The sequence below is a fragment of the Homarus americanus genome, unplaced genomic scaffold (assembly GCF_018991925.1).
Source record: "Homarus americanus isolate GMGI-L3 unplaced genomic scaffold, GMGI_Hamer_2.0 scaffold19318, whole genome shotgun sequence".
NCBI lineage: Eukaryota > Metazoa > Arthropoda > Malacostraca > Decapoda > Nephropidae > Homarus > Homarus americanus.
This window is the reverse complement of record NW_024732238.1, coordinates 5,357,254-5,382,878: the sequence shown is the minus strand read 5'-3', so window position 1 is coordinate 5,382,878 and position 25,625 is coordinate 5,357,254. Positions and strand designations below refer to the sequence as shown.

The 25,625-nt window shown below is 43.3% G+C and overlaps 1 protein-coding gene across 4 annotated transcripts in view; it reads left to right on the top strand.

Moving 5' to 3' along the window:
* The first annotated feature begins 311 nt into the window (after nucleotides 1-311).
* Nucleotides 312-25,625, top strand: part of LOC121868373 (NACHT domain- and WD repeat-containing protein 1-like) — a 49,788-nt gene continuing 24,474 nt past the window's right edge. For 2 of the 4 annotated variants that reach the window (XM_042368911.1, XM_042368909.1), the window contains exons 1-3: nucleotides 312-3,867; nucleotides 13,734-13,751; nucleotides 17,215-17,408. In XM_042368911.1, the coding sequence (XP_042224845.1) occupies nucleotides 3,806-3,867; nucleotides 13,734-13,751; nucleotides 17,215-17,408 (274 nt within the window). In that variant the 5' untranslated portion in view covers nucleotides 312-3,805. Of the gene's footprint in view, nucleotides 3,868-13,733; nucleotides 13,752-17,214; nucleotides 17,409-20,033; nucleotides 21,627-25,625 lie in introns of those variants that run through there. The other 2 variants (XM_042368910.1, XM_042368912.1) reach the window with 2 other exon arrangements.

Below are 25,625 nucleotides of genomic sequence, written 5' to 3'. Positions count from 1 at the left end.
CTACCGTACCTTATAACCTTACAGCCTCACCTACCATCCATCTCGCTAAGCCAAGACATAACGCTGGTCTACCTAATTCAACCCTCCACCTGTTCTATTTTTTACAACTTCTGAGCGTTCCTTCCCATTCCCTCTCTCCACACCACCAGACAACCCCCCAGCACCCACCCCAGTAGCAGTACCACCACCACACTCCCTCTCATCACCACCACTAGACCCACCACACTCCCTCTCATCACCACCACTAGACCCACCACACTCCCTCTCTTCACCACCACTAGACCCATCACACACCCTCCCTTCACCACCACTAGACCCGCCACACTCACTCTCTTCACCACCACACACCCTCCCTTCACCACCACTAGACCGACCACACTCCCTCTCTTCACCACCACTAGATCCCACTACACTCCCTCTTCTCACCACCAAACATCTCCATCACTAATACCACCAGCACGACCCCACCCACCACACTAACTCTCCTCTCCACCAAGCAACCCCCCCCCCCACCCCAGCAGTACCCACGACTCACAACACCTAGCCTTACTACCCTGATTCCCGACATCCACCATCCGCCGCGTCATTAGCTAACTCATCATTACTGGGTACCGCGTCGCTACACCCCCTCTAGCGTCATCAGGCCCCTTTATCACGTCCCCGGGCCCTTCTTATCACATGAGACCCCTTTTACCACGTCACTAGGCCTTTCTAACGTCATCAGATCCTCTCTATTACATCATCAGACCTTCTCTATTACGTCTTTTGACCCCTATACTACGTCACTAAGCCCCCTCTATCACATCACCAGAACCCTCTGTCACCTCATCGGCTCTTCAAGTGTCTCCTGAGTACATCTCCACCACCACCGTACCTCCACTATCACCCTACCACCACCGTCTACCATAGCACAACCTACTAACTACATACTTCTATCCTCAACCATCAGCCCCTGGACGACCTGAAGCAAGCAACAGCACCTACTTGACCCCCGAGGTTCTGACACTCAACCCGCAGACACACCGCCCTCCCCTCCCTATAGGTCTTGTCAAGAACCTCACTATCGTCTTACTCGCTATCAACACCGTTACATTAACCTAACCTTCGAAACCAGTGTAGCATCATTACTGCCAATCGCACTACCATCTGTCCTGTTATCCTTGAGTAAATCTCCCGTCTAATCGTCGTCTCTTAATTGATCTCTATAATATTTCTCAAGCAACATTCCACACTTACTGAGACTGTCATTCCCATTCAGAAACACTTACCACCACCACCACCACTTCACTTCCTCCCGCATGAGAAACACGTCATCTTAGAAACATCTTTAGTCATCGTTTAGAAACACAACTGCCATATCAGAGTAAACCTTGATTACCCCGGGACGGTCACTACTACTCCCTCCACCCCACTACATAACATCCTTCACCTAACACCTCCGCCTCTTGACCTGGTGAACCCCTCCCCCTCCACCTCACCCACTGTGTCCGACCCCCACCACCGTCTAACATTATCCCTACCAACCCCGCTACATCGCCTCTACATTATAACCTTCCAATCGTCCGCGTCATTACCTTAACCGCTTGTGTAATTAAGTCGTGGTACCTTGTTCAGTACATACTCCCTGTTGTCACCCCACCAGCTATCCATGTCATCCCACCATATGCTCTTAAATGAAAGTCTCAACAGGTCTGATTCATAACTAGATCTTCACCGCACAAATTTCACGCTACGCTCTACAAATAACGCCACAGAATCCTCTACCCACTGCGACCAACACACACACACACACACACACATATAAATATATATATATACACAATCGGTTAATAACTCCCGTAAACTTGTGCAATATTATCCTGTCACTGGGGTCATTCCCTCTACCACCCGCCCTGTATCACTGTGTCAGCCTCAACACACCGCCCTGACACCAACTCTCACAGTCGCACCACACATCAGCTTAGTTCCCTCTCGACATCACCCCAACAACACACACTCTCATCGCCACCCCCAAGTGCACTACGTGGTCATCCTCCAGATCACTCATGCGCCCTGTCATCTACTTCACCTAGGAGCCTGAACATGGCCACCACCCCACTACATGAAGGTGATCAGGCGAGGCGGGGCACACGGTGAGGCAGCCCTAGTAACAGTAATTAAAGTGAGCCCGCTTCCCCTGGCCCCAGTCGGCGACACAGCCCCTCACACACTCCACCTGAACACACCGCTGCTCGCCTGTTGGTAGTGTAGGCATCTCCACATGTCTATATTCACAGGATCTTGGCTAAGAACCTTCACCGACCACAAAGAACGCACAGCTTAATGCGCAACCTTAACGTCTAACCGCACCGCTGGAACGGCTGGTACAACTGAATGCGCAGACCTACGTGAGCGCGCAGGAGGGCTGGACCCACGACGCACTCACGAGGCGCAGCGCCAGACTACATCGTGCCCATACCTGTCAGAAGACACACCTCACTGGAGGTAAACAGTCTGTAACTGTGGGCACAACCAGGCTGTCACTCTTGGGGGGAACACAGTTACTGACTCAACGACCACAGCTCGGAGCAGGGTGGAGGGCTCCTCCACATTACCTAGCCTTTGACCCGAAAATGACCAGCTACTGACTTGTTGGACTGAAATGAGGCGAATCACGTTTACTAAGCGGGGGAAAAGATCACAACTTACATATTAACATCAAAGCAACCTATAAGCGGAGAGGAAAGTGGGACAAGTGTACATGATAAACTATACAGTTGTCCAATTACAAAGAGACGCGTGCCAAGTAGACTAAGTTTAGTTGTGATTGACTCAGCCTTTGATGCCCAAGTTGAATACTAGTGAATGATGCCCGGCTGGTTACCTGGCGCTGAAGTACGTGACAGACAAACGGTGTTCACTCCTCCAGGACATTTTTCTACCCGTGCTCACCTTGGTAGTAACTGATGCCTCGAGGATTGCCGCCACTCATGTTTTGGGACTGTGAAGGATGTAACTGCCATCAGTATTAACAATATTATATCAGTATTGAAGCCAGTATTACAAACATCTAAGTGCCAAAATTATATTCGTGTATTGTTGGGAATGTGAAAAACAAAAACTCGCCAGGACACAGAGAGTTGGCCCACCACACTCATTATATCGGACACCTACAGTATTACCTTTAACAGTATTACAAGTCTTCCTGTTTGATTTGACAAGATTAGAAAAAATCAGTTTCCATATACTTGTGTAGCAGAAAGTGAAGTGACTTGAAAAAAAAAATGACAGAATAAATCGAACGAAGGTCTTCCAACCATTGGTAAAAGATAGATGCAAGGAAACGCTAAAAGGTCATTTCTTATAGCTTAAGCGTGTCAATCGGCAGGGGAGATCTGACTCAAATTCTTCTGTCCGACTGTGGAATCGGAGGATCCTCTGACCTTTGCCGGGATCACTGGGGAAGGTTAAGCGCAAAGTTCCGCTGCGTCGAGGGGGCATACAAGTGGTCTCTTATGAAATCACGCTATTGCCTCGAGTAACCTGGAACGGCGCTCTTGAGACTTCCGAGTGAAGGTAACTGTTGCGAGTAAAGGTGCGAGAGGCAGGAACCACCCAGCAACACACCCATCATAGCAACAAGAAGACCACCACCGCAGACAAGAAAAAGAGTCACTGTGGTGAACTGCCCAACCAACACTGCCCAAACAAACACACACAGACATACGATTAACAAGAGGAATACCAGTACAAACAGAAGTTAGTGAGGAGGAAGAAGAGGAGGTTCTTGGAGGTAGAGAGGAGGTTCCCGGCGGGAGTGTAAACAATGGGCAGCAGCTGTTCCTCCTCACAGTCGATGAAGGACAATGTCTCCGTCAAAAGTGAAGAGTAAGTACCTGCCTGGCTGTCTCCCTATGCATGTCCACACTACCAACACCACCACTCACCTGTTACCCAATGTTGTATCTCAGTTACCTCACCGACATGTTGTCTCAGTTACCTCACCGACATGTTGTCTCGGTTACCTCACCTACATGTTGCATCTCGGTTACCTCACCTACATGTTGTCTCGGTTACCTCACCTACATGTTGTCTCAGTTACCTCACCGACATGTTGTCTCGGTTACCTCACCTACATGTTGTCTCGGTTACCTCACCTACATGTTGTCTCAGTTACCTCACCTACATGTTGTCTCGGTTACCTCACCTACATGTTGTCTCGGTTACCTCACCTACATGTTGTCTCGGTTACCTCACCTACATGTTGTCTCAGTTACCTCACCTACATGTTGTCTCAGTTACCTCACCTACACGTTGTCTCAGTTACCTCACCTACATGTTATCTCGGTTACCTCACCTACAGTCTCGGTTACCTCACCTACATGTTGTCTCAGTTACCTCACCTACATGTTGTCCCTCACCTACATGTTACCTCACCTACATGTTGTCTCAGTTACCTCACCTACATGTTGTCTCAGTTACCTCACCTACATGTTGTCTCAGTTACCTCACCTACATGTTGTATCTCAGTTACCTCACCTACATGTTGTATCTCAGTTACCTCACCTACATGTTGTCTCAGTTACCTCACCTACATGTTGTCTCAGTTACCTCACCTACATGTTGTCTCAGTTACCTCACCTACATGTTGTATCTCAGTTACCTCACCTACATGTTGTCTCAGTTACCTCACCTTCATGTTGTCTCGGTTACCTCACCTACATGTTGTCTTAATTACCTCACCTTCATGTTGTCTCGGTTACTTTCCTTACTTTCCAAAGATTATCCAAAGCTATTATCATACTTATCCTTCTACAATTTATCCTGACACCATTAACTGGGTAGATGTAGGTTCACGTTTGTTTAATGTTAATGCAAGTTAGTTAAGTCTTGTGTACTCTGAATCAGTTAGAAGCAGTAAGTAGTTTTAGCCTCTCCTGTAGCATTGAATTAAGACTGATGTATTTGTAAAAGTAGGGAGATTCTAAGTGATTAAGATTCATTGTCTTTAAGTAAGGTACTGTGGAGTGGTTATCGTACCGGACTGGTAGGTAACTGGGTCGCCGGTTCGAATCTAGAGTAGAGTCAATGTGTGATTTATATCCGGTGTGAGGCAGTACAGTACTACTAACATAACCATATCCCCACCAGCTTGTCGTAAAACCCAAACTGGTTCACAAATATCCGGACCACCAGAGAGAAGGGGGAGGGGGGTGGGGGAGGAGATATATTACCTTTCCTGTCTCAACCTGTTTATGTTATGTGACGCCTGGCCCTCGTAAACTACACGGTGTACTAGCGGAGTCTTGTCTGGGTTATAGGTTATGGATCCAGAGCAAATCTTCATTTATACTCCACCTAGTCCAGTGAATATAAAGAAAATACAACACTTTAACCCACAAAAAAAAAAAAACGAACAGTAATATTAATTTTTATTACACGAATATCGGTAAAACTCCTAAAACAAACATACAGATATAGGTGATAACAGTAACACTCCCTCAAAACTGGTCAAAGGGTGAATAAGAGCATTAACGATGTTCCCCAAGGCGACATATTATCACTTAATCTCTTCAACATTTACACTAGCAATATTTAGGGCCAGAATAAGTAACCTATCTACAGTAACTAACATATACTGTACTCCCACTGGTCAACACGGGCGACAAAACCTTCAAGTTTACTGTTAACATAGTCTAAGGTTTCCAGGTCTCAGATAAACAGAAAGGGGACCCATAATTTTTTATAAGTTGTCTGTTATCTATAAATAATGACAAAGTGAACGATGGTTTGAGATTCTGATAGTTGAGGTTTCTAAAATTTATTACCAGAGGAGATAAACAGATGGATTATGTGTTTAAATCTGATATATTAAAAAAAAATCTGTGTTTTTTTAGGGAGTGTAAGTGTTAACCGTGGTAGTAGAAGCATAAGAACGAGTATTGGGTTGAGAATGGGGTGTTGGGGTGTGTGTGTGTGTGTGTGTGTGTGTGTGTGTGTAAACCAAAACTTGTCACCACATCTATACACACTACAGAATCTTTAAGGGATCTCAATAACATTTACTCCGGCTTCACCGTTAGCATAGGAACGTATGTGATTTTGCAAGGGTCAGAGGTCAAGGTCACTGGTGCTTAGAAAAAACGAAACCCTTAACTCATGAGACATAAAGGCAAGCATGAACTTAGCATGCTTCCCTGTTGGGTGCCCCCCCCAAAAAAAGTCCTCTGTAGTTAATCTTAAGTCTCATACTGCATCGTGATTTTACATTTGTACATATAAGGTGTCCAAGCAAATGTCCTTCCCTGCCTCCCTCCAACTCAAAGTGTCTCAGGGAGCAGGTAGGATGGGAGGTAGGGAGCAGGCAGCTAGGGAGGGAGCGGGGAAGGAGGCAGGGAGCAGGGGAGAAGGCAGGGAGCAGGGAAGGAGGCAGGGAGCTGGCAGGGAGGGAGGGAGGGACATTTTTCTGGGACATTTTATATATATCTGCATATCTTCATGACATTATCAACACACTTTCTTGAAACTACATATGTATATTGCTCAAGTAATTACTGATGTTAGGTATGGTTATGTTGTGTATGGTTACGTTAGGTTAGACTAAGGTTAGATCAAATTAGGATAAGGTTACGTATGGTTAAGTTAGGTTAGATTAAGGTTATGTATGCTTATGTTAGGTTAGGTTAAGGTTACGTATACTTAAGTTAGGTTAGGTTAAATAAACTTGGGAGGCTGATCTCTAGGTGACCCCAATATTTAGGTGTGTTTCCGTAAGTGTGATCTAGTGATATGGAATCAGATTATTGATACAAAACTCTAGTCATTTGTTTCTGGACCTCGTTGAAACAATTTAAACTACTACTTTTATTTACAACTATTTTGACTACTTTACTGTTTTGTGATTACTTTTTTTACCGAGTTTAATTAGTTTATATAATTCCTTTTACCTCTTTTTTTTTGTAGGCAGTCTGTAGTCAAGATTTTGTGTTAGACAGTATGACACAACAGACGCAGGATTTTGACAACCCTACCGAGACAACAAGAGTCATAGTTTTCATTCTGGAATTCATCAAACCTCTCCATAAAGAAACTTTTTTAGATCAAGTTACACACATTTATATTTTGGTCAGGTCGAGTTATATAATTCAGACATTCAGTATTTTTTTCATAAGACACTAGACCCTCTTATATATATCACCCTTGAAAAAAAAAATGCAATAAAAACAACGAAAAAGTCACCCGAACAAATATCTAATCATCCGGAAATTAATTGTAATGCTCGGTGCGTGTCTACTGCAGCCAGATGTAATTAATTATTATTTTTAGGTTATCAACGTAGCCTACAGCAGGTATATAACTATTAATTCTAGCAAAAGAGTGAGGTGAGTTGGTTTGAGAGGGAGGGTGTGGGTACTGTTGGTTAGAGAGGGAGGGTGTGGGTACTGTTGGTTAGAGAGGGAGGGTGTGGGTACTGTTGGTTAGAGAGGGAGGTGTGGGTACTGTTGGTTAGAGAGGTGACTGTTGGTTAGAGAGGGAGGGTGGGTACTGTTGGTTAGAGAGGGAGGGTGTGGGTACTGTTGGTTAGAGAGGGAGGGTGAGGGTACTGTTGGTTAGAGAGGGAGGGTATGGGTACTGTTGGTTAGAGAGGGAGGGTGAGGGTACTGTTGGATGGAGGAAAGGATAAAGGGAAGGGGGAAGTAGGGAAGAAGGACGGGGTATTGTTAGCTGGGAGGGAGGGAGGCTGGGTGGGAGGCTGGGTGGGAGGGGGGGAGGGAGGGGGGGAGGAGCTAGTAATCCAAAGGATGCTCATAGCATCTAATTGGATGCCATCGAGGCCAGCACCCAGACAACGACCTAATAGCCCGTCGGACCGGTAATTGCCTCGTTAGGTGTACATGAACTAGGACAGGTGGTTGGTCGTAGCTTGGCCGAGTGCTGTAGTATGTGCTGCTATTTCATCTCTGATTAACCAGCAACGTGAAACTGTGGTTGGAAGGACTTCTGTACAGTAGTTTGTTGTACAACGTCTCAAATACACACATTGACTTTAGCAGCTGCGTCAGTGTGTATGCGCCAGATGGATGCCTGTACACTTAGGTTATATTGGTCTTTTGTGTGTGTGTGTGTGTGTGTGTGTGTGTGTGTGTTCTCCTCAGGGCAGGATGTGTGTACAGGTCGAGGTAAGAGTGCAGAGAGGATGTGATAAGAGGTCATTGGTGGCGCCAGAACACAATGTGCGACCTTCAACGGGAAGAATCACTCACACCCCTTCACGCATTTCCAACTACTGTACTCACTTTTTACCTCTCACTTACAGTCAACCTTTCTTCACAGTTACCATATGTACTACAAGATCAGAAACTAGAGTATAATAGTCCAAATTATGTAACTATTGAGGATAAAGTTGTAGTATTCATCAACAACCACAACCGAGGGTAATTATCGCAACAACGTGAATGATAGAAGCGACAACCAATCCTCCTACTGAGTGTTGATCGTTGTCCCGTTTATTCTAATTCCTGACTGGTGTATGTAGTCCATCAGCCCCAAATTTAGAAAGGATATAGCTTTCACATTAGCAAACATTAACAAATATTAAAGTTGTATTAATAGTTAAAGAGGACATTTAAACAATTATTGTCCAGGCAGGCACGCAAATTGTCTGCTAGATGCTCTTAATCTTCAAATCGGGTGATAAAAAAAGCCAAGTATTGATGAGTGTCAATATTTCACCATCAATGAATTTGGTATTCCTGTCAACTGATCTTTCCTCACATTTACACCAGATGGTAACTCAACACCAGTACCAGTCATGCAGATCCACGTTTACACCACACCAGCTCACATACACACACACACACACACACACAGTAAAGCGAGCGTTTCCTGAATGACGGAGTGCACCAACCTGTATGAGACTAGACTGCATCCGAGCAAAGTGACCTTGATCTTTGACCTTTTAAACCCCCTAAAAAAATACAGCCAGGGTTGTCAATCAGTCAATAAATATACTATGAACAGTCTAGGTCTTCCCGGTGTCGAGATACGTCATGAGTAAATTACATAGGAGAATGACTGACCGGTGTACTAACGTGACCCCGTCCGCTTGAGTTCAAAAGACATTCACTATTTCTGAAAAGGGTGGAGGGTGAGGGGTGAGTGAAGGGGGTGAGTGAAGGGGTGTGAGTGAAGGGGTGTGAGTGAAGGGATATGAGTGATGGGATGTGAGTGAAGGGATGTGAGTGAAGGGATGTGAGTGATGGGGGGTGAGTGAAGGGGGCGAGTGAGGGAGAGCTGTGGTGTTTACAAGCGGTCCTTCTTATAATTGTTCTTAACCTCTTGGGGTCACTCACATTAACCCCTCGAGTACTAATGGATTAAGCCCCTGAGTACAGTGCCATCGTACTTAAAGGGTGGGGATTAGTCATTATATTCAAAAGATTAATTCACTGTACTCAAGGGAAAACACCATTGTACTCAGGGGATTAAGTCATCGTGCTCATGAGAATAAAATATCTCATACAAAAGGTTAATTCATCATACTCATGGGGTTAAGGTATCTATTTCAACGGGTTAATCCACTGCACTCAAGGGGAAGAAGCCATTCCTGGGGATTAGAAAGCCACAGCCCTCCTCCCCATCCCACCAGAATCTCTGTACATGTTCAGGGGTTTAATGTTGGCCTCCACACTACTGTTTATGGTTCGTATACACACACTCTTCACATATCTCCTGACCATACAGAAACACACTTTACATATCTCCTTACCATGCAGAAACACACTTTACATATCTCCTTACCATACAGAAACACACTTCACATATCTCCTGACCATACAGAAACACACTTCACATATCTCCTTACCATACAGAAACACACTTTACATATCTCCTTACCATACAGAAACACACTTCACATATCTCCTTACCATACAGAAACACACTTTACATATCTCCTTACCATACAGAAACACACTTTACATATCTCCTTACCATACAGAAACACACTTCACATATCTCCTGACCATGCAGAAACACACTTTACATATCTCCTTACCATACAGAAACACACTTCACATATCTCCTGACCATACAGAAACACACTTTACATATCTCCTTACCATACAGAAACACACTTTACATATCTCCTGACCATGCAGAAACACACTTTACATATCTCCTTACCATACAGAAACACACTTCACATATCTCCTGACCATACAGAAACACACTTTACATATCTCCTTACCATACAGAAACACACTTCACATATCTCCTTACCATACAGAAACACACTTTACATATCTCCTGAAACACACTTTACATATCTCCTGACCATACACACTTTACATATCTCCTGACTATACAGAAACACACTTTACATATCTCCTGACCATACAGAAACACACTTTACATATCTCCTGACCATACAGAAACACACTTCACATATCTCCTGACCATACAGAAACACACTTTACATATCTCCTGACCATACAGAAACACACTTTACATATCTCCTGACTATACAGAAACACACTTTACATATCTCCTGACCATACAGAAACACACTTTACATATCTCCTGACCATACAGAAACACACACACACTGCAAAAAAAAAAAAAAACAGCCTCTGAACCCCTTAAACGACCCCTCAGAGGACAGTTCGGGAGGTACCCTGTGCTAAGACGAGTGTACTGAAACTCGGAGGTCAATCACCATAGACTTCAAGTGTGTTCTGACGATGTATACAGTACAGCTTTAAGCGAGACTCATTCGTCATTAACCATATCTAATCAGTTAACTTGTTACCTTTTTCACACACACAAGATGTACAAATCAGGAATAACTCAATTTTTCATCTATTAGTGGTGGAATTTACGAGGTGACCAGAGGGTACAAAATGAAACTCACTTCTTACAGTTCCGACTTATTAGGAGAGAGATTTGCTAGGAATGGGCTTCAATCCTAATACGTAGTTAGGTTAAGCTAGTTAAGGTCAGAGCCTATTGGAACTGAAACCAATCAACACTAAATTAGGTCAGGTCAGGTCAGGTCAGGTTAGGTTAAAGTCTATTAGGACCCATTCGATCCTTTACCGAAAGTCGTGATACCAACGTAGGCAGAAGTAAGAGTTGGGTAGCTTTCAACAGGTGAGACCTTGTTAAACCATAGCACAAGCAGGTCATCCGCGTCGCTTTCACCCACCACCACCACAACTATGACCATCACCACCACCACTACTACCACCATCACCACCACCGCTACTACCACCACTTCGTCAATACCCATCGCTCAATGAAAAGGGTAAATGTGACGTTATCGAGCGGGCGGGTGACCGTGCCGTAAAGATTAGGTAAAGATTACAAGTAAACGAGTGTGAGGGAGGGCGCGGGAAAAGGCCGGCCAATAACGGGTGCGTCCGGCGATAATTGGGCGTGCAAGCGAGATATCGATCCTGGCGGGTATGATGGCCATCGATGACCCAACCAGCCAGCTAGCCAGTTATCCATCCACCCAGTCAGCTTTGTCAGTTATCCAGCCAGCTAAGTCAGTTATCCAGTCAGTCAGTCATTTATTTAGCCAGCTAACCAGTCATTTTAATCAGTCAACCAGCAAGTCAATTAGTTAATCAGTTAGTGAGCCAGCTATGTAGAAAGCCAGTCAGTCAGTCACCTAGCCAGTTAGTCAATCAGCTTGCCATTTAATCAGTCAACCAGTCAGTCAGCCAGGCCCCCCAAATTATCAACTTCCTGCTTCAGCCACCCGCTAATTTGGCCGCTGTACCTGTTTTTCCGACACTTTTCACTAATTATATCCCTCACCTCTGATGCTCCAGGTGGGGGAGGGTGTGGGGTCAAGTAGGGGTGTTACTCTCACAGTCACACATGTACAGTACTGACTTGCTTTCCTCCCCTCAATTCTCTTGCCTCTTTCCCCCTTCCTCCCTCCCTCCCTCAATCCCTAACTCCCCCCATTCCTTTCCCCTACTACTGTTTTATTGTTTTTTTGTTTTGTTTTTCGTATTGCTACCTCCTCCTCCTCCTCTTTTGTTTTATTGGTTCTTGGACTATTGTTCTCCTCTTCTCCTTCTATCTCCTATTTGAGGGAAGGGTAGGTGCGAAGGAAAGGGGAGGGGGAGGAAGGAGGACCGGGGATGGGAAAGGAAGAGGAAAAGAGGAGGAAGGAAGCCAGTACTGTACATGTGTGGCCGTGAGAGTAACACACCCCCCCCTACTCGACCCCCACTCCCCTCCCCCTACAGGAGCATCAGAAGTGAGGAAGACAACTGGTAAAACTGTCAACCAAAAAATCTGGGTAGTATTCAATTTGGATGACCCTGTACATTAGTCTTAAGCATTTTTCAGCACTCGGTTACTCAATCTAAACGAGGTTAACCCCCTGACTTTTTCGACCTGTGACCTTTCATATGTGTATAAAACCCTTTCGCTAGACCGCCTGCACCTTGCTAAATGTTGCAATTACAACTTAAATATTTAACATGGAGAAATATCAAATGTCAAAAGGCAGGCATGTGTTCTTGACCAAGGATGAGGAAACACACACACACCCACACACACATACACCCACACACACACACACACACACACACACACACCCACACACACACACACAGACACACAGTACATGCACACACTTATATATACACACAGAGACATAGACACACAAACACACATGCATGAGAAAGTAAAACAAGGGGGAATGAAGGGGAATGAGTAGAAAGAATAAAGAATGAAATAAAAAAAAGCAAGAAAGAAAGAAAGGGAGGGAGGGTGGGATAGAGAGAGAGAGAGAGAGAAAGAAAAGCACTTTTAGAGTTTTACAATGACAGTAATTCTGACGTTAACAGCATTACGGTAATTACACTAACAACTTCACAACACTAATACATAACCAAATAACATTTAATAAACACCTCATTCCCTTAATATCTTTTCCTTCTTTTTAATCTGTCCATTTTGCTACATTCTTATCGACATAATTTTTCCATTTATTTATTAACCCAGCCAATGGATTTTCACTGCACGTACTGAAACCCTAATAAATAAATAAATAAATAAATAAATAAATAAATAAATACTTGACGAATATATAAATTAATACTAATAAATAAACCAAGAAATTATTAAGTCAATAAAAACATCAATAATGGATATAAATATTACAGAAAGATAAAGATTTTACAATTAATTCATCTCACCTCTTCACCCTTGCTAAATAACTTCCTCTACAGCAACAGTTATAAATACAATAAAACTATAATTTAGACTAATGACATACGCAATTAAATTATAAAAAAACACTACATAGCATTGATTAGGACCAGTAGTGTCAGACAAGCGACCCCCTGTGTGTTTTGGTGGTGTGTGTTACGCCCGTATTATTAAACAACATCTTCCCTTGAAGAGGGTCGTCGTGTTTCAACCTGAGTTTTAAACTAAATGAGTCCCGAGGGACACCGCAGTACAGTACTTAACAGGGTGGTGTGGCGGTAAAATGAACTACTCTTACTATCACTTTCATTATCATCATCATCATTTGTAACACCCATAAAGTGTAAATTTGAACTAAGTCTTTATATCTGCTACTTATGTGATGTACACTCGCCAACAAAAATCCTCTCGCCTCACCTGGGTCTCCGAATCTCTGGGTTCATGACGAGGCAGGTGAAGAGAGAGGACTTTTGTTGACGAGTGTACAACACTAAACTAATACGCCTCGATCTCTTCCCCAGCTATGCCATGGAGCAGAAGTAGGTATCTCCAGTGTTGTCTTAAATACCAGAATCTGTAACGCCACTTATCGAGTTATATAATACTTATAAATTATATATAGTTAACTATTTCTAATGGAGATTAAACACTGCTAATGAAACTTCAAGGAATTACCACTGCTGTTATTATTATCAGTACTTTTATTATTATTACCACACAGACCCTAAAGTTACTGTAGGTTAGGTAGATAACTTTATTAACCCTTCATGTTATCATCTCAATTTCTCACAATAAAATAAATTTCTTTCACTATTCAACACTTTCAAGATTGGATAATTTGTTTTCTCTCAGAGGTGAATGTTCAGTTCAGAGTGCCCGTCCATGGTCCAAGCTTCCTGAGTGGTATGTGTTGACAAGCGCCATCAGAATTCTTCCAGCTATAATTAGTGCCTTCATACCTCCTCTTACATCACTTTGTCCCCTTACCGTAAAAACTGAACCAACACAGCAGTCAACAACATCTGAATTTCGTTTCAAGTTGACAATGACACACGCTTATGGAAACGACGTGTGACGTATACGATCGCCCCAACGTCTGGCAGTACTGGCACTCTCTTATGATACGAGCAACAGCCATTCAAGAGTGACACTATAATATTACTAAATAAATGCATAGGCAAGACATAGTAAATTGTAACGATTATACTTATTGCAGTCTCTCTCGCCCTCAACATATCCCCACCAGCTTATCAGAAAACCCCAACAGGTTTACTAATATTCTAAGACTTCTCAACCTGTCTTTGATACACGATTCAGAGTCCTCAAAGACGCCGATGGAACACTGATTGGCAAATGTATCAATCTCGGGCGTTTGAGTGGATAGTTCGCTGCCTGTTGCTTGTGGCCTTTCAAGTGAAGAACCAAACTCGAATCTTCCTCCAGAGTCCTGTCCCATTTTCCCTCTCATCTACATCCTGGGTCTCAATATCACACCACTTACGCCCATCGCCTGCTTGGTCCTTCTCACGAGCGAGTTAGTCGTCACACAAGCAGCCGCCACACGCCACTGGGTACAATGATGAACACAATTCATTTAACCTTGACTACTTTGTCGTCTTTCGTCTCATTTATTCACTCGTGCCTCTCCCTGTAGTATTCACACACACACACGCGCTTACCCACCCTACTAGTTACTAATTATTTGCACATTCACGAGTTATTAATTTCTTTTATCTGTGTAGTTGTGAACGAATTTAAATCTCACTCATACTGTCATGTTAATCTTCATACATACAATGGCTCAAATGAACGCACAGTCAAATAAGCACACAAAGTGAACCACAGTATGGAAGGACTGGGAAGACATTACTGGGTGGGGAGGCGAACGGTGCCGCCTCTCCACCTACCACCAACGGGTATCCCGCCACCCTCCATACTAACACAACTATTCACTTAACAAAATTAGACCCAGCCGTGCTCTTCCCCGAGGTGCAGGCAACACTCCCCACCTACCAATCTCATGTCATTGTTTACGGAGAAAAGTTTGACCCACTTCTTTATGATGTATCAATCTTTCCTTTCTAAACCTTACCTATTTTTATTTATTTTTTATTTTTTTGTGAATGAATGACGCATTCTTTAATCAGTCTCTGCTCGCGGGTCACAAATATCATATCTTCAACTAAATGTAATACAACTAGTTCAATGTAATAAAACCAGTTCAGTGTATTGAGTCTCCTGAGAGTTTTTGATACAATGTCACTTTTACGCAACAAAATTAGTGATCTAATCTTCCCTGGAAAATAACGTGTGTGTGTGTACGTTACTGCATTAGTATTATTGATTCAGACTTCTTTCTCAGAGCAATACTTTGACCAGTGGAGGTAATGCAGGCACCACCACATTACAGCACGCACTATCCCCTCTGAACCACACAAGGCACAACCTATGTATTTTACTGATTCCAAACTCTTGCAAGTTTTGTTATTTCTTGCCATTGTTCTGCACGAGTCTCTATATTTTTCTGTGGGGTGATGTGGAGTGCTGATGGTACACTGTCAGAAAGGATGGGATCGTCACTTTTCCCTGAATACAGAAAACTCGATACTGTGCTCGCCTGTGACAATGGAAAATGAACACCCTTTTCTTCTTCACGGCACTAAATAACATGGTGATGGCGACTAACAGCCATACGTGACAAATTAACGTTAAATATTCATGCAAAAAATAAAAGCCAATAAGGTCTTAACGTCCATCTGGAATAATAAACAATAATAAACAATTTTGAAAGTAGTTAATACAATAATTATATTCACAAAGTTCCAGCAAGACCGGGTCACTACAGTAGTCTCGGATAAGAAGTTTAATTTTGTTTTCTATTTTTAGCCACGGCAACCATTTTAAGGGGCTTACGCTGACGTCAGAAATATTTGGAAAGAAGGATATTTCTGGAAGTTTCAGCAAAATTGTGCCAGTAGTTTTTGAGAAGTTGAAAATGTGAAAAGTTTACGGACGACGGACGGCCCGACCATAGCAATAGACCAGATGGACCAAAAGACGCGACTACACGCCAGAAATGAAATGCTCGCGACACACAAGATGATATTTGCCAAGAGCGAAGTTCTCTCTTGTGTTTATCGCCGCCGACCAACTATTCCGACGTTCCGGATCCCGCCCATTGTTTTATGTCGCCGCGACGTCTTCAGTATCCAGTCATATTTCCTGACGCTTGGTTTGGGTGCAAGCGAGAGCTATTCCGTGGTATCAAGTACACACAAAAACGTAATAATGATTAGAAGCATAAAAAATATTTACATGTGAGCAAGAAACACCAACAAATATACTCAGGGACACTTCCACTGCAGCCATCCACAAGGTGAAGTGATTACAGCAGCGTAATTGGAGGTAAAACACAAACAACGAGAGACGGGGAAGCGACTCTTGGCAGTGACAGGTGTGGAGCCTTAATAAGGGAGTGTCAGGTTACCAGAAGCACAGCGTCTCCCTCACCACCACCACCTACTGTTCTTCACTCTGCTAGTGTAGTTGAGGTAAAAAGAAAAGGAACTGTCCAAAAAATTGAAGAATTCTTTTGGGGGAAGACGCGCTTGTTGACTGCTCGTATTGATGAAGTCAACCCTGGGCAGAGTAATGTAATGTATGTATGTATGTATGTATGTATGTATACCTTCTTTACCATCACAGACCTTTCCTAAAACATATTCTCATCTTTTTAGAGCAAAAATCTTACGGTTATTAATATTATCCTCTAGCACATAACAGAGGGCATGATGGCCTATGGCGATGTTATCTGTTATCCCATATATTCCCACTTCCTCGAGTTCCCCCTCCTTCCTGTCCCCAAGTTTACCCCTTTATTCACCACCCACACACTACATCTCTTATACCCTAATGTATTCCTCCCTTATGCCTTCACCCTGTAATCTCTCCCCCATGCTTTTCCCGGTTGCTAACATACGTGTGTGTGTGTTGTTGTTGCAGGGTCAGCTCGCAGCACACACGGGCCGTCACCCCCACCCTGGCGCGGCCCGTCAGCTCATCGACTGATGACCGCAGCTACGACACGGAGAGCTGCCTGTCGGAGAAGGGTGGTGGGACCAACAGGCAGGCCGCCCGCCTCCCACTCTCCGTTAAGATGGGCGACAACGACGGCGTTTCCAACACTGGCGACGCAGGTGAGACACATCATCCTATACGAGGCGCCAATCCTATATTTTAACATAGCCATAACACCAACAAGCAGAACGCCATATTCTGACTGACAAACCCCAACAAATATTCAAGCATATTAATAAACTAAATTATATAACTATCTGTATGGGTAGAATTACACTCAAGCAAGCACGTTAGACTGAGACATTCCCAAATATTGTTGTTAAGAATCCTCGTGGACCTCCCTGAAAGAGTACCCCAAGAGACAGCGACCCAGAGTTGAGATTATTTCTATCTGGGTCGCCTAGTCACAAAAGGGTCGACCGGGTACCCACAAACGATTTTTTTCATCAAGTTTATTATAGTATATGATTTCGAGTAATGGTGATGAGCGAAATAACCGTTTCCGTGGCTAGTTATGGGGAACGTTATCTGAGAAATGCCTTTTAACACGTACAGTAGTCTATTCCAGAGTTACACCTTTTCTATCCTCCAAAATACACACACACCCACACACACATATACATACAAGCTCACACCTACCCACCCACCCACGAGCACAAACATACGCACATATAAACTTAGATAAACACGGGCACAAGCTTAACCTTAAACTCTCTCCCCCTCCCTCCTTCCCTCTCTACACTCAGACCAAAAGAAAATCACTAGAGAGCACGGGGGAACTATTAGTTATGGCGGTAGTGAGAGCCACTTGTTGCAGGTGCTAATGATATACACCGCCTGCAACAGGTAAGTCAACTCCCTGCAGATCAATGATTCTCTCCTTCCTTACAATGCTGGTTTAAGCTTATCACCCTCAATCCTGGTGTCATAGCTTGCAATTACTAACACAACCTAGTTAAGCTTAATCCTGGTATCACAGCATCATTTATTAACACAACCTAGTTAAGCTTAATCCTAGTGTGATAGCATACAATTACCAACACAACAACCCAAAGCTTATCACTAACTGCCAATCTTAGCACCACAACAGTCAATTAGCCAACAACATTACACTGGTTAAACTTATTTCAAACCATCTATGTTGACTCTATGGAGGCTGGAAATCAACGAGTCTTAGGCATAATGTAATGAACACCGATAAATCACTCCACAAACGGAACAAACTCTAAATAACGACTCATAGTGGAGAAGGAATACAGATGTGCTCAGTACCTATATGGATGGGTACTGTACATTATATATATTTAACTTATCAGATATACTTTATTCATGGTACAGTGGAATCAGAACCTGCTCATGCCTGTAAAAGGAAACTCCCATTAAAGACATGAACTAAAAACAATGACCTTGACATTCAATTTAGTGACCTTACAATTACTGTGATATATTATATTTTAGACATCTGGTATCTACAGTTAGTTTAAGGGTTGGTAACTGTAGTGTACCAGCAATAATGGTGACAAGATATCTGCCGCCAAAAATGTCCAACACTTACAGTTTCAAAGGAACGATACAAGTGAGACGACATACAGTAAATATGGCAGCAAGTACAGTACACAAGTAAAATATTATGTATATACAGGTATACAAATACCGTAATTATTATTATATACATGAAAATGAAATACAAACACGCAGGATAAAACACAGGAAAACCTGTTAATAAAAGAATACATGCATATTCTGTACAGTATATGCACACACAAACACGACATATTAAAAAAATAACAGACAACTCGTAAATTAATGATATAGCATACAGTATACAGATACTGCACTGTACTGTATATGTAAAAGTTGTCTATAAAAATCAAACAAGAACCGTACACCAAATTCAAAGCATACATGTCAAGAAATAGAGTACGTGCAGGCATAAACCCCTGCACACAAGCGTGACTTACCTCGTGATTCCTGACAGAGGGAGGCCTGGCACGTCAGGGGTCACCACACAAGACTGGTAGAATCTGGTGTGGAGTATCATGCGATGGTGGAGCCTCTGTAAATGTGATCAATTAAATATCTATTCCTACAGTATATAACGAACATAAAACATGACAGCTTTTAACTGGTTATTAACAGTGGTATTACCTAAAAGTCATTATCGTTTTTAACACAAATCTAACAAAATTCACAAACATAAAATTTCAATGATTTTGTGAATTTTGAAGCGTGGCGGACTAGTGCAATACTGTGGCGCCAAGGTTTAAGCGTGGAGGGTTGGAAATCAGTATGTCGGGGCCCCATGTTTAAACCTCTATTGCTGATCCCAAGCTGGGTCGACTGGGGGTAGCTCTCAGAGACGACTTTTAGGTCAAGAGGCTAGTGTTATCATCAACTCAGCTAACACGACCCCTAGTCCTGCATTTACTTTACGCTAGAAAAAAAATATTAAGGGTATAACAAGTGCACAATTCCTCTACAGATATGACTAAATGGATACGGTATATATTAGTTTTACGTCACACAACTAGACAACAGTATATTGTATTAATTTAAATACATATGTCTGTGTGTGTGGGTGGATGGGAGGAGTGGCGTGTGGTGTCTTAAGAGCAGTCGCTGACCTCCCTCCCTCCCTGACGTCCCCAGCTGGTCGCCTGTGACGTCATCCCTCCCAATAATGCACCACACGAATCAACTCACACTTGACATTTGACAAACCGTTGCCAAAAAACACTGAGGTGTTGACTTCCTGCACTCGTAGTGCATGGTACAGTCCACTGGTGCAGACTGGGAGTGAGAGCTGCCTTCAACTCGACAGGTGGCTACACCAGGTGAAATGCTTCGAATTACGATAATGTGTGTGTGTGGTGAAGCGCGGGTGGCAAGGGAAGGAGAGTGGCCAGTCGATGTGAGGAATGTGTAGTGCGAGTACCACCCCTTGTAGAGGTTCCCTGCGCCCTATCACCAACACCTTTACTCTCTTCACCTCCTGATAACATCTACGCCTTCCTCATCCTCTTGTACCAGGAGAAAGTTGTGAGTGCTGTGTGCACATCTCTGACACCCCCGAGAAGCGATGGTGACTACATAATTGAGTGTATAGAGCTACAGGACGCACATATTGACGTTACCCCTTGGGGCGTCCCTGCGAGTGTCACTTTCACAATACTCCTTGACAGGACTCTACCCAACATAAAAACCAAGTTGAGACTTGATATATTTAGAATATGTGGAGCTAAGGGGGACGAAAAATGCACCCAGTGTAGTGTAACAAGATGGCGTGTGAAATTTGGTCACTGTGATTGCGTGAAGACTTACACGACAGTTTATGTGTAAGACATCTTGCTCCTCTTGTAATTGGGCCGACTGATGTGTCATGATCTCTGATGCTGGTAACTAACATTGATACTCTTCAGTTTTAAATTAACAAGAAGTATGGGCATGTGATCATCTCCATACTTTTCTATCACTGAATAACTGTAACATTGATTTACACAATATATGTCAATATCTGCACAAGCGATTTCCACAGAACGCAGTACAAAGCAGTAATTTATTAGGATGGCACGACAGCAAGGCGCACCTAGGAGCCACCTCAGGTTGGCGGTGTGAGTGCCCTCTCCAACACGTCACCCCTGCGTCGTTATCCCCCTGTGGTAACCCTCCCCATTCAATGCTTACAACCACTACGTCCTCCTCACTCGACCCAGGCGCCACTCTCCGCCTTCGACACACACGCAACACGTTTCCCGAATGTGTTATGAACGACCTCTACCACACAACACTACCCAAACACCTATCGAGTTATAAACCTCAACCAACAATCGACATTTGACATGCAACATATTTAACCATGAAAGCTGTCTTAACAATTTCGTGGGAAAAACGATGAAGACGCGCGGATTTGCGACTGTCAGAAAAAACTATGAGGCGAGCTCCCAAGACTTACCGCCATGATAATAGGAACCACCACATGCACACCAAGCAGCGTACTGTCCACCACCTAACCCTGCCATGACCCGTCCATACCACGATACTAAATACAAGTCTGAATATCATTCCAACCACCACCGTCTCGTCTGCCCTTGACACCACAACCCAGAATAAGCAAACCAGCAGCATCACCCGACCAGCTCACGTATCAGTCCACTAGCATCAGCATCACCAAGCCAACAGCAACTTCAGCACCTCCACCATGCCGTCTCTTGATGACCTTGACCTCCAGAGACTCCTTAACTTTCTTCGTCGTAGCCGGCGTCGGAGGACCCGCCAGTCTGTGTGCTCGGGGCTACAGGCTCCCTCTCTCCTGCTGGTGGGCATGGCCAGGTCACTAGGTGGGTCATTCACCAGGAACGGCGTCGCCCCTTACTCTTGCCCACATCACCTATCTACCCCTCTATCATCATCAATACTTCGGTATAATGTTACATCCACCTAGAGCCACACCTCACCTTGCACCCTCCCAGAGTCACACCCTACCTTGTACCCTCCCAGAGCCACACCCCACCTTGCACCCTCCCAAAGCCACACCCCACCTTGCACCCTCTCAGAGCCACTATCTAAGCAAAATACAAGCATGGGTAGTCAACAGCACCTGGGTGTCGGATTCACAAAGGTTCTTATTAATTCGAGACCGAAACCACGGGCGAGACCTTTCATAATTTTAGCCGATGATAGTCAACCAAGTGTTCGTCCCCCCCCCCCAACCTGACCACCCCTAAATCAATTTGGGTGGGTGGGTGGGGGTGGCCTCGGTCTCGACAATGTAATAATCAACATATTTAACGTGAACTAAACACAAATATAACAACAAAAACACCTGTCTTTAATGTAATGTATTCGTTAATAACACCAGTTAGAAAACAAAATTACCGTACACTAGAGATTCTTGACTCACCTGATGATAAGGCACCCCAGCTTATTTCACCTTAAGCTTAACAACCATAAAGTTAGGATACCGTTAGGTTGTTTATTCTTAAGGTGAGATAAGTCAGGGTGCCTAAACTTCACGTAATCCGATTTCACTGCACGACCAATTGTGAATCCTCGTCTTGGCCTTTCCTGTGACATCAATCATCAAGGCACTTTGTTCTCGCTACACCAGCCGAACGTCCGTCCACCTTCTACCTGCAATGGCGGACTATTATGAGACTAGCGTGAATGGTTTAGTTCATTTAATTCAAAGGTGAGACCAGGAAGATGAAATTATACTGTAGTTTCCCCTTTTATCGAGTAACATGGGGGAGGGAAGGGGGCTAAGGGCGTCAACACATCTTACATAAATGAAAGGTAAACGCATCCCAAATTTACATTATGAACAACCTTCAGAATTTGCAATACAGTAGCCTAATTATTTGTCTAGACGTCTCCGAAAGTTGTTAAATTACAACACATGTAATCGAAAGACAAATGTATCTAAATTTTTGCTACAGATTCTGCCAAAAAAATCTATGCAGCAGGAAGGTAGTACAGGGTGCCACAGAAATTTAAGAACAAAAGCTTTTTGGCACCAGTACGTTGAATCCAGATGTTGAGTTTGGTCTCAATAAACCTTGCCACACACGGCGCCTTCTGTTGTATATATGTAGGCGATACCTGTGAAAACAAAAACTAAATAATAAAACAAAAAATTAATTGGTTTGTCGCTGAACATTTGTATTAGCTATAACTTCTGATTTTGTTTTCTTCAGAAACATTAGAATCATCCACAACTTGCAACGTCTTGAGGTATATAGTGTACAGGAAGCACGGGGTTGTATAATACACACCAGGAGTGCAGGCGCAATGTTAAGAAATCTTTGGAAATCAATGATTGATATGTAAGAATGTGTCCACGTGACTTTCCTTGACTAACCCACCAGTAGTACAGTATAGCATTCCTTGTAGCCTCGACACTGGTCACCTTAACAAGACCAATGAGAGCTTTATTCTAGGACACAACATACTGGAGTGACCGTGTGCCTTCTCACAATGCTATTAACTTCATTTCAGGTCCAAACAATATTTTAGACATTACTTGCGGTAACAGCTCTGGTGGTGACCTTGTTTCTCAAAGTCTGGGAGAGGCAAATATACTCATCCTTGGATTCAAAACAGTGTGAAAAATAACTAAACTAAGGGTATTCTAAAACAAATTCCACCAGTCAGGTCAGGACAGGCAAGGTATGGAATCACATGAAGTAAGGCACTCCAGCTCATTTCACCTCATGATTAAACAAGGGAGTTGGGTTAGGTTTAGTTAGGTTAGGTTCAGGGTGGTTAATCTTAAGGTGAAATAAACTGGGGTGCCTAAACTTCACGTGATCCTCGAAATAGGTTAACTAAATGAAGCCAAAACTTAATTGGAAAATACGAGTTGAAGACTAGGGAGTAAATATTCATCCTGGCTAATGAACAGATGCTGAATCTTAAACTACCAACTTACCCTTATATACAGCTGTAAAAATACAAACAAAGGTGAACCAGAACTCAGTTATGCCACTCTAAAAAAAAAAAATAAAAAAAAAATAATAATAATCCATCAAACGCCAAACACATCCACCACTCAGGTCCAGTAAGGCGGATATTGGGTTGACTAGACTAGGCTACACGCCGCCAAAAATGTTAGCCAGGCCAGAGGAAGAGTAACGCAGGGTCGCACTTACTATAATTAGATAAATGAAGGGATGGACGGCAGGGGCGACAGGATGAAAGATGAGGAGCAAGGGGGAAAGAACACTACCTACCACGAAGGCTGGAGGAAGGATGGGAGGGACGAGAGGGTTAAAGATGAGGAACAGGATAAGAATATAACAAGGAGGGTGAACGGGACTAAATAATGAAGGATAAACAGAAACGGTAATAACATCACTGTAAATAAGGTCGCCTCATACAATGTTCACTCTCTCTCTCTCAAGACAGCGAGACAACGAACAAACAAAAAAGAATATTTACATTACACACCAACCCAGATAACAATGGAAGGCCCACAATACACTTCATCAATAATCCCCACCCGTCCAATATCTGGAGAACCTGTACATTAATGACATGACAAAAAACCTTCCAGCAACAGGGAACCAACCGGTGTGTTCCTTCATGTTATACACCTCCCCTCCCACAGTCTCACACATGGAGGAAGTTGTCATAAGAAAGGGCTCCTGACGTTATGAGAATACCATGAGAAAGGTGTGTTAGATACAGGGTCATGAGGATTTGGTTACGGGGAAGTTGGTGTTGAGGAAAGTGTCATGAGTGTCCATCGTGGTTTACGGGGGAGTTTGTTACAGGTGTCAAGAGACACTTGTGATTGAACTGATTCACGAGGAAGTTGTCATAGAGAGCTTGGTTAGGGATTCCGTCATTGTAGAAAGCCATGAAAAAGGTGGTCATCACCAAGTCACAGTGAAAGGGATAATGGGGCAGTTGTAATGAAGTCACACAAAAGATGCTTGTGACATAACTGGTCAAGAGGAAAATGTCCCCAGAAGGTTAGTCGTGAGAAATGTCAGAGGGAAAGTGTACCATGAGAAAACCGATCATCTTTTATATACAAAACATATACCGTACCCATATAAGTTGACATACCAAATATTAATTTTCTTGGGCAGTTACCTTAGCCATTATACTAAAAACATCTTAATAAATAATCAACGTTTGTTTTATCACTTTTCGTATTTCCTATTGGTGAGAACTTGAACACGTGGAGATGAGGCGTTGGTTGTGGTGGTATATATACTGTACCTCCGGACATCAATATCACATGTATTATTCTCATGGTGTACCTAGTTAAGTCACAGCGAGGTGGTGCGTGTTCGGCGGAATAGACGTCTCGGTAAACGATATTTTTAACATTTCTTCCTGCTGGCGAGAATAGATATGAGGAAGCGACTAGTGGGTGGAATACAGAGCTCAGTAACGATATTTTTCACCGTTTCTAAGTTGAGATGACTGAGTGTATTCCTTCCAGCTGAGGATAACGGAGTGAGGAGGTGAGTGCTGAGGTGCTGGAAGCCTTGGAGGATATATCATTAGTGATGGAGGTGTGTTGAGGGCGGATCCATCAGCTTACCCGCTCCACCTACATAGCCCGGGCAACCTCATGTCTCCCCTTCCTCACTTACTCTCCTCCCCACATCATTTTCGCTCACGGTCATCACAACGTTACTCAAATTTTCTTAACGTGTCCCAAAATAAAAATGGAATTATAACTTTTTTTTTTAAATATACAAACAGGAGTAATAGGCAATGAAGTATTTGTGGCCCATACTTGGTCTAGAAAATCGTTATTTCAGTAAGTAATCGTATATTTTTAACCCCATGGATACGAGGGCTCTCTCTATGCTGAATAACAT